This window comes from Branchiostoma lanceolatum, chromosome 1 (assembly GCF_035083965.1).
Source record: "Branchiostoma lanceolatum isolate klBraLanc5 chromosome 1, klBraLanc5.hap2, whole genome shotgun sequence".
Taxonomy (NCBI): domain Eukaryota; kingdom Metazoa; phylum Chordata; class Leptocardii; order Amphioxiformes; family Branchiostomatidae; genus Branchiostoma; species Branchiostoma lanceolatum.
The window spans coordinates 28,934,647-28,948,687 of NC_089722.1; the positions used below are offsets into that span (position 1 = coordinate 28,934,647).

At 42.7% G+C, this 14,041-nt stretch overlaps 2 protein-coding genes across 2 annotated transcripts; one reads left to right on the plus strand and one right to left on the minus strand.

The window, feature by feature from the left end:
• The first annotated feature begins 1,313 nt into the window (after positions 1 to 1,313).
• Positions 1,314 to 4,429, plus strand: LOC136447248 (nicotinamide N-methyltransferase-like). Its single transcript, XM_066445976.1, has 6 exons — positions 1,314 to 1,596; positions 1,867 to 1,973; positions 2,452 to 2,549; positions 2,737 to 2,892; positions 3,192 to 3,292; positions 3,754 to 4,429. Exons 1-6 carry the CDS (start codon positions 1,458 to 1,460, stop codon positions 3,963 to 3,965), a joined length of 813 nt encoding a protein of 270 aa, XP_066302073.1. The 5' UTR covers positions 1,314 to 1,457; the 3' UTR covers positions 3,966 to 4,429.
• LOC136447183 (phytanoyl-CoA dioxygenase domain-containing protein 1-like) lies at positions 3,076 to 13,719 on the minus strand. The gene is made up of 11 exons (XM_066445887.1): positions 13,490 to 13,719; positions 12,498 to 12,615; positions 11,955 to 12,055; positions 11,079 to 11,180; positions 10,679 to 10,718; positions 10,300 to 10,394; positions 9,351 to 9,456; positions 8,968 to 9,052; positions 8,153 to 8,339; positions 5,098 to 7,701; positions 3,076 to 3,906 (listed from the first exon to the last, which is right to left on the minus strand). The coding sequence occupies exons 1-10, from the start codon at positions 13,640 to 13,642 to the stop codon at positions 7,555 to 7,557; spliced, it is 1,134 nt and encodes a 377-aa protein (XP_066301984.1). The 5' UTR covers positions 13,643 to 13,719; the 3' UTR covers positions 3,076 to 3,906; positions 5,098 to 7,554.
• Between the last annotated feature and the right edge of the window lie 322 nt (positions 13,720 to 14,041).

Consider the following 14,041-nt stretch of genomic DNA (forward strand, 5'->3'; position numbering starts at 1 on the left):
CTTATTATCTTCGCCGAGAAGATTATGTTTTCGGTTACGCCAGCTGTAGGGTGGGTCTGTATGTATGTCAAGAGTATAACTTGAGAAACCTTTAATGGATCTTCATAATTTTTCACATTCATTCACGTCTTCACATTCATTTTGAAGGAACTTGAAGAGTTTTCAAGACACGCGAGCTGACATAGAGGGCCATTTTCTAGACCCGGGGAAGGAGCACCTCCATGGTCGCCTGTCGAAGCGCCTCCTATATTCATGAGCCAATAGTGTTTCGTATTTCGTATTGACCCACGTACGAATTGTAATCAAATAGAAACATAGGTTTATTTAGATAGCTAGAACTCCTTAGAGAATGCAAGATACATAACACAAGTGGCAGAAGAAATGTAGGAGCAAGGAGGTTTATAAAACCTCCTTGGTAGGATTGGTAGTGTGTCTGAAAACGTGTCCCTCCGGGCGACTTACGGTACTGCAGAGGTACTTCCTGTTTTGATATCTCGTCTTCTGGACATGCTATGGTTTTTGAGTGGTACATAAATCTTTGGACAGGGAGTAAGTGGTACGGGTTTGGGCCCCATAGCGGCTTTTTTGGAACTGCAGGAGCAGGTCCTGCGTCTGACTTTGAAAGGGAATAACTCAAGAAGGGCTTGATGGATGGTAATGATTTTTGGTAAGTAGATAGCTGGAGTGACGATGTACATGATTAGATACTTATGCAAATCAGTATCTAATTTACATAATTAATGAGGAAAGATTATACATCCGCCAAATTCCATGATAGCACTCTGAAACATGTGATATATGTAACTGAGGAAGAGAGAAATATCAATTGATATGAACCATGCAAATGAAGACCTCATTTGCATAATTACATATTCGACAGCATTTCATACATAGATGTCTTCAAACCAATTCGAATGATTTTCAGTTGTGTTTATTCAACAGCAATCTCATCAATTACAAATCAGATACAAGGAAGTTTCAGCTATGTTCGACATTTCTAACCCTTAAATGTACCGAATCATCACATGATTCCTTTTTAAGGAATGAATAGAATTATAAATGACTTTGACTTGACTTGACTTTCCCACTACTTTCAAACAAACCGGTAACAACCACAAGAAGGTAATGATCTTCCCTTCTAACCTCTGCTTGGAGAGCAACCCACTCAGCTCGAAGTTTCGGTTTAGTGTCCCTACAAAATCTGGGAAAATGGCCTTAATAAATGTTACCCTACAAAAATGAACAGTTGATACTAAATGGACACCGGCACTCATGGTGCATTGCACTGACTCACTCAAAAAAACAAATACTTCGTCCAAAATCAAATATTTGACTTAGCCCGCGTCGTATGGTAAATAATTATCTAGCTACTACACTGAGTGTCATTCTTGCAGTAAGCACCTTCTAATACAGTCTACTTCTCACTGCAGACGATACAAGTTGAATTGGCGGTAACCATGACTACTGGTGGCACGGTACCCTGGGGCAGAGAGTACTTGAACGAGGTGTTCGGCACGTTTGAAGAGGGCATCGTTGATGACGAAGGGGAGGGATCTATGAAATCCATGGAATTCTTCCACGATGTGTTCAGTGGTGGTAAGATTTATTTTCATAAAGTACGTGCGTGAAGATACACATCTAGTAAGGATCTGATGTACAGAAGGCAAAGTAATAAAAGGCCAATAACTGTTAGGGCGATGTGACAGTAAGGGGCGTCTCCCAACATGTCTATATATGAGGCTAAACGTCCGATCAAAGGTTGATTTATGTTTCGTCGGATCCGCCTTTCTAATAGCGCCACCATGCGGGCAAGTCTCTGAATAGGAGAATGGCGTTCCATATTAAACCACAGGGCCGTTTTTGCAGGGTCCTATGGAGGGCGTTTGATCGACGTCGGGTCCGGTTCTACCCTGTACCAGGTTATCAGCGCCAGCATGTTTTTCTCGGAGATCGTGTGTTCCGACTATAGCCAGGTATTACTAAACTCATATAGTTTGTTTTTACCTTCGCCGAGGAGGTTATGTTTTCCCGAGCGTTGTTCTGTGTGTCTGTTAGTGGACATGATAAGTCGAGAATGTCTTCATATTCGGTATGTCGTATGTATGAAATCTCAAAATAGTTTTGGGCCAGCTAATTTGCATGAATACTGAGAAAACTTTGTACAAACCTGTTATATTACATAATCAGTCTCTGTAACATGTGGTAGCTGAAATCTGGCATAGTACGCGGAGAGATTCCCATGGTGGTATGTTCTATTCCCAGGGGCCCTACTGGTAGTGATGAAAACACACCTGTACCTGTCAGTTGACACAGGGCTTGTTTTAAAAGAAAAGTCCCCTTGGACTGGAGTCCAGTCTTAGTACATCATCGGTAGCTTTAGTCCGCTTTCAACAGTCGGTACCCCACACGTTTGTTTTTCTGTTTCCTCACTTCTTTCCTCTTGAAATGCAGGCTGCAAGAGCAGAGATCGAGAAATGGCTGAAGAAGGACAAAGGGGCGTTTGATTGGACCTCGTACTTCCAATACTTCATAGAGTTGGAAGGAAGCAGGTGTGAATAATTAATCCATAAGCCCAGCAGTTTGAGTATGTAATCAGTTATGAGTATCACATGTTGTTGTTTTAACGAGCTCTACAAAGAAAAAAATCACTTCAAAGAGGTACCTAGAAATATAGTCTCAAATGGAAAAAATTACCAGGCATGATGTCAACTTTGTTGTAATGATTCGTTTTTACAGTGAAAAGATTGAGGATCGTGAGCAGAAGCTCCGCCAGGCGATCAATGCGGTAGTGCACTGCGACGTCCTTCAACCCAACCCTACTCATCCTCTGACCTTTGACCCATTTGATGTGATGGTCTCGGCTTATTGCCTTGAGGTGGCCAGCCCAGATAGGTAAATTCTATACTTTTGCTTGTCTACATGATCACCACAATCAATCCATCCATAACTTCGTAAGCTGACCAGTGTGCGTAGAAACACACGTGCACACAGACACACACACAAGCGCACACACACACACACACGCACGTACGCACGCGCACACACACACACGCACACAAATAGATTTACAAAAAACAATGCATCAAAGTCAGATGTTTCAGATGAGTCTGTGTGGACAAGAAGTTGTAGTAAAACAAGGTTTGTCCACACACAAATATCAACTTCTTACACTACTTTTGTCTATCACACAGAGAAGCATATGTTAAAGCGGTGGCAAACATATCAACACTCTTGAAACCCGGAGGAACCATTGTCTTCGAGAGTTACATTGGGGCTACCTTCGCTGTCATTGGTACGTAATTACGTGAAAAGAAATTCATTTAAAGACACAGGCGTCATTAACATACTTCATATTCTGTATCTGTATCAAATCACTTCATGCACAACAAATAAAAGCTATGTAGGAAATGGATTTGAACAATTGCACAGATAGTAAGATATCCTCGTTCCATTTTCATGCAAGTGGGGCTTTCCAAGACTGCAGTTATTGTGAGCAGTTTGTGTGCATACTTTGTCAGTTTAGGTAGGCAAAATAAGAACTTTACAATGCAGAAGTGATACTTCCTACTTGTAAAAAACGTACTTCATTCAAAATAAAATCATCGTCTCTGTCTGAAATTAAACATAGCCTGTGTTTAAAAAATCTCTCGCTGGCGGAGGTTAATGACCACCTTTCCATCCTCTGATACGAGCGCGATTTAGTCAGGCTATGTTCAGCATAATCAATATCGAAACATTTTCTTTATTCTGAAGGGGGTGCCAAAGCGAAGATCCTTCCTGTTGAAGTCGATTTCGTGGTCCAGACCTTCAAAGACGCTGGCTTCTCCGACATCAAGACCGTCTACTACCCATCTCCGGACAGGGACGAGTACAAGGTCACCGATGTCAAGGGCATGCTGTTCTTCACTGCAAAAAAAGATGTAGCTGAAAAATGCGAAGCTTCTGTCATGAAAGCTAAGAATTGAAATCATTTCAGAACGAAGGTAGATGAAAGGGAGAAAGCGTTAAGTGTAGAAAAGTGTAGAAGTTGCCTAATTGCTTGCATAATGTTATCCATTGAGGTTCAAACTCTCTTTAACCTCCTTTGGTTTAGCTTGCTTGTTAGACGTATAGGAGTACTAATTGCAAGAAATGTCGAGATCTAGGGAATACCTTTAACATCAAATATAAAGACATCATTCATTATTCTTAATTACCTCGTACTTTAAGATACACTTAGCCTGGGTGCCATCCTATTTCTACCGCTACCCTAAATTTTTTTAGGGTAGCGGTAGAAATAGGATGGCACCCAGGCTAAGATACACTGTCATGATTGATATGACTTCTCGTTTTATCTGAATGATGATACAACTTTAACCAAGTCATGCGTGGTGCTGCAGTGCTATATATATAGCTAAGGCTTTGGTGAGTAACAAGAAGCAACATCTAAGTTTGAAGACAAATTTTCCCATCTTTTTAATCACGTATTCATTAACATTAAGCTGCGATTCACACCTCACTATCATTATCAACATGCCAACGTTTTCAAGAATATTCGATCTATTCGATTTTGGAACAACTGACCATCTAGACAGAATGCTATAGTTTCAAATATTATTCCTGCTATGGATACACAAGAGCCAAAACCTGTACGTCAAGTCTAGGCAAGTTTACGCCCGGGACTGAACACATCTGGAAAAGAGTTGCAAGTTGTTGTGACACAAGGTACTCAAAGAATCACCGCCCCTCCTCCCCCAAAAAAACAATCAGTCATTTGTAACTATAGCTGGCTTCATGTAACTCTTAGTAGTATTGATAATATAACTCTACGGCTGTCCGAGCTAGACGTCGAATCAGCACCAATATTCATGCACATGATACTTATGATCATAATCATCAATCATAGCATGGTCAATTAATTGCCTGCCTTTTGGTTTAATCTAGAATAATAGATTGATTATCAAGGGTTCAACACACAGAGGTGTCTCGGCTGGTATCAACACTACGTTCAAGGCAAGTCAAGACGATTTCCAAGAGCTGCAGAACGCCAGGGAACATTTCATTGGGTGTGCAGTAAGATAGGAAGCCATAAAAGCTAGGTTATGCCACCAAAGTTACCTTTATTGCATAGTTTTCCTTCTTCTCTCCGCTCAACAATAGAAAATATGTGGGCTGCAATCGGGGCAATCGACGCTCTTTCTCTTTAGGTGTCAAGAGCACCACTATGCGGATTACGAAAGAATGGCACATGAGTAACGATGGCAATACGATTTCACATTAGATATTTAAGAACGACTTCTAGCAGTCAATAAGATAAATGCAACACATTGACTAGAGCTTCATAATAGCTGCACATTGATTGGTCAATAAATTCTACATTGACCAATTAGCATACAACAGTGTCTGATGTGCGGTAATGTCGATAGCATTATCCGTATTTATACCAAGAGAACCAATCAGCATTCACATGGCCCTGAGACCGCACAACACAGTATATATCCGCCACTGAGCGGTTATCTTTAATTAAAAAATAGTACGACCGAAATCTTTGAACCGTTTGTAAAAACTTAAACGTCAAAGCCAGGGAGGTATTGAATTTATTGCACGGTAGCATAATAAGTCGGGTTTTAGATCGTACGAATAAGATAATGAAGTTTGGCCAGTCGGCGTACAAATAAGCGCACCTTTACAGTTGTCTGCTGGGGTGAGCCGGCAGAGGGCGTCGGGATGAAAAAGAACTATATTTTGTTCGTTTACTGTTATTTTTTCAATTGTAACCTCAAATTCAGCCTATTGGTTTATCGTGTTTCGCTAGGGTACCTTACTATAGTTTTTTTCCGCGTCTGTGTCGTCACTTTGTGGTCCTTAACTATAGGGCGTATTCAGTCACGTGACCCTCCCCCTAGCAACAAGCACTGGCGGCCATGTTGATGCTCACTTGATAGTGGAGCCCTATGGAACTCTCCGTATAAATAGCAGATGTTTTCTACGCCATTCACAATTTCCCTTCGAAACGTTTTGTCTCACAATCATGGTGGTTTGCCTCGTGGTCAGATGTTGGATTAGGACTGATAAAGCACACACTGATCGGGTAACAGTAAGATTGGTTTGGCGTTTCTCGTGTAGGTGATCATGAGGGAACCGTACGAAGGGACTAACGACTGACAAAAGTGGATTTCTGACATACGAACAGCGGATCTAAATAGTTGAAGTTTGAGAATCAACGTGAGTGTATGGAAACCTTTTGTATCTGGTCGAAAAGCCAATTACAGGCCCGTTGTGTCATGTGTGTAACACAGTCGCGGCGCCGTGTAGTCGTTGCTTGAGATACGTTCGTAAACTGGGGGTTTTTCAACGTCGAACTTTCCCGATCATAACGTACTCCCTGTCAACAAAATTTTTCACGACACTCAAGACACTGTAGCAGCGACACTGTACTACGTGGTTGCAGGCATTGGAACACTTGTATGCTCGTAGGGAATTACGCTGGAGGAAGCGACCTCTGACCTCCGCTCGTGGCCTCCATTCTGCGGCATCCGCCGTGCTGAACAGCGCGGCTGGGCTCGCCTCCCGCTTGATGTTACCACCATCCCGCCCTTGCTGCTATTTCACTTTTTTCAAGAATGTATAGAATTGTGTAACTTCACTGTACGTAATACACTACAGTTTGTATTTGCCAAGACCACAGTCTTTGGCCGTTGATGTCTTTGTGCAACCGATAAGCCTCTACTATGGAGCAGTTTCACACAGATTAAAGACATCACATGCCCCAAATCGCGTAGCTCTTTCCTTGTTTCGTCTATGTGTACGTAAGTGTAATTCTGATTTTATGCGTACTCTGTAAACAGTTTAGCGACCATGTTTGTAGGCTGCTGGGGAAAACCTTTCCTCGCGCGCTCGTCGATAATGGGTCATTTCCAGTAGGTGAAATTGGATTTTTGTAGCGAAAAGGATGTGAGGCTGGAGACTCATTGCATATAATAAAACAGCGATCAGGCGACTTCGCATTCCTTGGAAATTTAGAGACCGTCGGACACCGAGAAACTTCGCTGCAGGGTGAGCACCAACATGGCCGCCCACGGAGGGCAGGGGTGATGACGTCACGTGAATACGCCCTATAGAAATCACCATAGACGAAAAACTGTGTGCTGCTGCCTTGACAGGTCTAGCTGCAGTTCTACTTCATGCCGCTATGTAACAGTGGCGACTTTGAACCGCAGCGAGTTGCTTGATCGAAATGGCTTGAACTATTTCGCTAATTAGCTTTGTAAACGGCAATTAAGCACCCTAACAGGCTAGATGAGCAGTTTGAAAGTGGGCTTATATGTATATGAACGTTAACATGTGTTCACTATTGAAATTATACTAGTGTGCAACATCAGCATTTCAGCTAATCTCCAAGCAGATCTCTTAAGTTAAAAAGTTTCTGTTCTGCATGTTTGCTGATTTATATCAGTTTTGGGGCCCGGTACCCTAGGTAGAAGAACATTCGATGGATTTTGATTATCTGGGCTTTATCAATTTTTTTGGCCCAAAAACAATTGGTAAATGCTTCGGCCTAACATGGCGTGAAGCTCAAGCTTTGGTCCAGATGGGGTTTTTGCTCCTGTCTTCTCCCAGGAGACTCCTGGTGTGCTTGTTGTGGTTCACAATCTCCCACCGCAGCATCCAGGGGCCCTGTATGGTCGTGTCGAACTCGTCCTCCGCTCCAGACTCGTTGTTCTACAAACAAAGAGAGATACTCGTGAATGGTTTTATCAGATCGATAGGTCACTGAATAAGAGATTCTTTGTACAAAACATAGTGTTTTGTTCACTCGACGTTTCGGTGACCACCTGTCACCTTCCTCAAGGCAATTCTGATTGGTTCGCTTTGCACTGCATCATAGGGGTCGCTGCTTAGAGATGCGCTTCCAAAGGTAAAGTATTTACATATATAAGCATCTGTAAGCAGCGACACCTATGCTGCAGTGCAAAGCGAACCGCACTGAGAAAGGTGACATATAGTCACCGAAACGTTGGTTGAATAAAACACGTGGTTGTGAGTCTTTGTCAAGAGAGACACCATTTTGTAGACAGCTAAGTCGTAGCATTAGCAACCTGAAGTGTTTGAGTTTTATGTGTTTGAGTTTTATTTTCCTTGATGACCCAATTTTCGGTCTAAGAACTCTTACCATCTTTCTTTGCTGATTGGCAGTCCGGTCGACGGACTCGAATTTCTCCCAGTCTGGCTTCAGATCCGGGTTCTTGGCGGATCGCATGGGGATGACGTCTTTGATGCCTTCGAAGCCGCAAGGCTTTTCGGGATGCTGCCAGCGGAGATCCAGACTCCACCGGATCTGGTCCGTGTTGTTCTCCAGACTGTGACGTGTGCAAAAGGTTAAGCAGTCATCCTTAAAGCCCCGCTCACACTTGTGCGTATAGTCAAGTTAATATGAGTTGCGCGACTACATTTGTCTCTGTTAAAGTTTGCGGCCGAACAAAATCGTTTGAAAGCCAAAGTATAAAGCGGCTTCATTCCGGCTCGCGTTTTTGGCAAGCACACTGGGTCACCCCAACTATTCTCGATAAGTATGTTAGGTTGTTTTACGTGCAGAGGTTTGACGCTTGAGGCTTACACCTGAAGCTCCCTCATACACGGGGCCGCCGGCTTTACGTCACCCTCCGAAATGACGAATGCGATCCCGTACAACATGTCGGAGCAGGGGTCGAACCCTGGGATCGAACTCCGGCCCACCGAATTTGATCCATATGGCCAAGTACTAGAAATCAGCAACGACAGTTCAACAAATCATTTCGACGATCAACATAATTAACTGCTTAGATACACATCAAAACATAATGTGCATCTATGACAAATAATATACACGGTAAACAATCGGGTGAAGCAATGAATATAGAACATCGGGACTTTTTCACCATCTCTAAACGATAAATGATACAGGAATATTGTTTCAAAGGGTCAGCAACATCTGGTAAAAAAAGGTACCTTCTATGGGGAATGGCGTTGTTTAAGAACAGCACACCTCCATAGGGAACCTCGCAAGTTACAATGTCATTTTTGAGATCACATCCTGCCAACGAAAAAAACTAGATTTATTAATTTATAAGGCAGAAAAGCAATTGTGTCAGCAAATATAAGGTGAATGTTTCTTACTAAAATACCCTGTTAATATCACATTCGGCATACACTGAGTTTACAGCAGAAAAATGACGGCATTCTAGGAACGGTCATGGGTGTGCCAACGTTAACTGCCTTTTGACGAAAAAAAGTTGCCTGGACCCTTGTCGACGGTTGTTTCTACCATAGCCAGAACAAATGAAAAGTCGTGCATGAATACTAACAGTTAGCATTCTTACAGAAACACGTACCCAGGGTGTTTTCAATCTCGTCCTCCGGGAGTTCCACGTACCACGTCCCACCAACGCAGCACAGGTGCCGGGCAGTGATGCCCTTCCGATGGCCGCCCCTCACAACCTACGGGCGTTACAACACAGATCTGTGAGATACCATTGCTACATGTATCAAGCAAGTTAACAAATGCTTATATGCAGATTATAGCATATAAAACAATGTCTAGTTGCACGGTCTAATTACCTCCGTGAATAACGGCCGTATCATATAGTGACTTGCTGTTTGTGATGGTGATGTCTGTTCGCACGATAACTTGAGAAGGCCTGGGTGGATTGTGTTGTTATTTGATATGTGGGTAGGTCTTGGTGAAATCTAAAACTGATTAGATATTGGCCCCCTAACGGCGTGTTATAGTACTGCAGTGGAACTTCCGGGTTTGATATCTCGTTTCAATCGTTTTTTTTTTCAAGCCGTATGACTAAACCTAGCCTGGTGTCTGTCCTATTCTAGCCCCGGTTCGCTTCTCTGATTAATAATAATGGTTTATTGGTCAGAAATTACCCGTGCAATGGCAGCCAGTGCTGAATTGCTGCAGGGCTTACAATCATATAATTCAGAACAGATACATATTTGATCCACACTTGCACTTTGTGAAACTGTCGCAAGGGTCTAGGCGGCTGTCATTCGGCGCAGGTGACCTCAATAAGACCTTCCCAAACCGAAGTCAGGTACCCATTCACACCTGGGTGGAGTGAGGAAAGAAGTGTAAAGTGCCTTTCCCAAGGGCACAACATCGGGGCATGGCGGGGTTTCGAACCCGGGACCTCTCGGTTCTGGGCGAAATACTCTACCGATTGCGCCACACGATGCCACTATGATTGCTTCCCCGCCCAGAGGAGCGGACTGGTGGCAGAATATGATAAATACCAGGCCCAGAGGAGCGATGGATACCAGACTAGAACCCACCTGCATACAGCCGTTGTTTTTGTTGGCGTCCAGTAGCGGGATCCATGCGGTGGGCTGTAAGGTCCCAAGTGACTGAACGCCGAGGTAGGCGTTATCTGTATATTGGCAGGGCTTTGATTAATACATGATAAACAAATAGAAAATGCATCAACCTTGTTCAACGTAAATAGTGAGAGCTTGCTTCATTCGAATTAAAAGCTACGTTAGCTAGGAGGCTGGATTCTAGCGATGCTGAAGAAGAGTGATAGATGTCACCCAAAAAGTCTGGAAGTTATATGCGTATATTATCCGGTTGCAGAGATTGAATTGTCTCTAAACATTTTTTTAAAGTAAAACTATTATACGACGAATGCGACCAGGTCATTGGATAGGAACGTACCTTGATGCCACGGGACAGTCACTTCTTCGTTTCGAGGTGTCTGTGGGAACAATTGAATCAGACAGCATCATTGTCAACTGTTACTTACGCTGCCACTTTAAAATAGCAAGGCAGTTTCTGTGGACGAACATAGACTTGTTTTGAGAGCATTGGTAAGCGATTCAAGACAATTTTTGATTAGCTTATCACGCCATTTTCATTATGTGTATCTAAAGAAAAAATAAAACTCTAAGCTGTTTAAACGTTTTCTACTATAATACATAAGTCTATGATACATAAGTGTAATTGATTACATGTCAAAAGGTTCACAGTCATACCACTGGTCGAAGGTATGTGTTTATCTTAATACATTTTTTTCTTCAAATAAGTTGAAGGTTTATGAATTTATGTCAATACATACCTTGGTACGAAGATTCCAGATCGGATGCCCGGCTATCTCGGGCCCTATGAACTGTTCCATGACGTTCAGCAGCCGCTCATGGGACCAAAGGTCTCGGAAAGCCTGATCGTTAAAATGTACAAACACAAGAATCACATACCACATATATGGTGTCTGTACTCACATGACTATAACCTAAGTATTGATCGCCACGCAGGGTGATGGTTCAAGACCATTTGAATTCGTACATGCGCGCGCCGCGTGCCTGCGAAGCTGGTGTGTTACGCCGAAGGGAGGTTATACCGGCTATATAGGTGCAGATAGAGATACTGTAAATCACTTTAATATAGTGGTCGGTAATTTTAGCGGTTAGGGGAAAGGGAGTAGTTCACTGCATCTAATTTCAACGGTGGAAACAAACATCACTGTCTCAAATATTTGCGATGATGAAATGTTAGCTGGTAAGTAGTGACCGTTAAATTGGCTAAAATTAAGAATTACAGAAGAACAATAGAAGTACAGTTCACGAGATGCAGATACAGATACAGGTACAGATACAGATACAGATACAAAAGACTGCCCCAATTTGCTGTCATAGACAAATGTGTTACTGCATCGTTCGTGTTGTATACTGTCGAATGAAGACTATGACCATGTATTAGATATGGTCGTTCATTCATATTTCATTTAAAACCTGGCGAACCAGAAATCCCATCCAATCACTGAAGAAAGGTGACGTTAGTGGATGGTACATGAAACGTCTGACCGTTTCCAAAGTCTATGCAGTTTCTTGAGTAACTGTTACCTTGCATAACGACCATGTTTATTTTAGTCGTGACTTCTGTTCTCCTGTTCCACAATACGAACGCCTGGTGAAAAAGCATATCAGAGACGAACCTGTGGTAGTTTCCCCTTCTTGTGCAGGACGACGGCCGCCCCTGGGTACTCCTTGTTGAGTAATGTCAGGCGCTGGAAAAGCCCCGCATCCTTGTGTGTGTCTGAAGCGGGTGAAAGGGATAGGGGTCCAAATGAATAGCGAAATAGAACAAAAATAGAAATATATTCGGAATATACAAATTCAAAACTTGATCTTTAGGTTTACACTAACGTGTCCATTTAGATAATGTGTTCAAGTTCCCTAGGGAACAATCAGTTGGTTGTAGTCCCAGCTACTTGTACATTTATTTATTTATTTATTTATTTATCTACTTCATCTCAAGACAGCTGGGTTGCTCTTCAACTTATAAAAGTTGATTTCCAAGAGGGCCCAGTAAAACAGAACAATGCGTATTACGTTCAGTCGGGAGGAGACAAAAGTGGACGATATTCAGCGAAACAAGTAAAATCCAATATGTTAAAACAAAATCGTTGTCCAAAACTAAACGTCTAAGCCGTTCCAAAGTAAAAATCAATAAAACTATGACACTGTTCCCGCGGCACCTGTTATCTTGCCAGCCTTGTGCATACGCTGTGCTAGATCGTCCACCAACTCCTCCACGGCTTCTCTCACGGGCTGGAGTTCTTCTGGCGTGAAGTAGTCCTTCACTAACAAGTACCCCTGTAGAAGACACTCAAGAACTTTCCATTACTATGCACGAAAGTATACAAGTAACGTTACATGTCATCCCTACGATTTAGATTTTAGCGAGTTGGTTTTGAAGCAAACCACAAAAAAGATTGATTACATGGCAAGTTCATTATGTAGGTTCATCATATTGCAAATGTTTATCGTTTTACCAGACATTTCTAGTCGCCACTTTCCAGGTCTTGTTGATTGCCCAACAGCGCGTGTTTTGCCCTTTGCCTGTACTAATATTATCTTTCCGACCCTCAAGTCCAAAGTACATTTTCTAGAACAGTCGTTGTTTTTAGATCCGTACAATAGCTATCCGTAGAATAGTTTATTGATGGCGATGATGAATGTTTTATTGAGTACTCACACAAACTGACAATGGTAGTCATCTGGCTGAATTGGTGGCAGATTTTACAAAAATATCAAAATCAATCAAGTGGGTAAAATCTATTCACATATTCTTAAATATTCACCTTGAATATTCACCTTGAAGTTCAGCCAGTAGGTACCCTTAAGGGTAATGAGGCTGTGCCTAGTTGGTGCTAGTAGCGGTGCTAACCATGAAAAGTTAAAAGAGCACGTTTTGTACCATGTGTGGTATTACGTACGAATACACAGTGATGTGTGTGTGCGCTGAGGAATCCTACTGAGGTAAACTAAAGTCGTATTTTGTGAAATGCATAGTAATTCAGATTGGAGGCTGTTAAGTTGTAGCCTGGGTGCCATCCAATTACTACCGGGGCTCTTACACTCACTACTTATATTTTTTTAGGGTAGCGAGTGTATGCGCCCCGGTAGAAATAGGATGGCACTCAGGCTAGTAAAGCTGGTTGCATGAACATCATTCATTCACGCTCACCTCGTCGAAGAACTGCCTGACTTGCTCTGGGCTGAGCTGGCCCGGTTTCCTCTCGGTCGGCTGCGGAGGTGGGCTGGTGTACACTTCGGGACAGCACACGGGAGGGGCCGGTCCCTCACCCGGGGGACTGTCGGTGGGACCTGTCTCCGCCATGTTTCGTGGGTTGACTAGTACGGGAAATTGTTCTTTGTCCAGTGTCGAAAGGTAATGTTTGTTTGTTTACCCAACTAGCAATGCTAAACGGAGTACGGACTCCTCGGGTCTAGGACTAAAATGGCTATGTCAGTTTTTAAGCTCGATAACTTTTGCGATATCAAACTTAATCTAGAAGGATAAGTGCTGCTCCGTTCACATACACTACAATTTCTTTGCATCAATAATAGCTTTCCCTGATTTGATTTCATGTGATAATACTTTTAACCTGATTTTTTTTAAATGCCGACTTCTACTCCCTCCCCCTGTACGCCCTTTGGGTTGGTCCGTTAACCTTTACACCTGCCGACGTGCAAAACGTGCCCGGACAATGTTTGAAAAGGGACGCAATGTGGATAA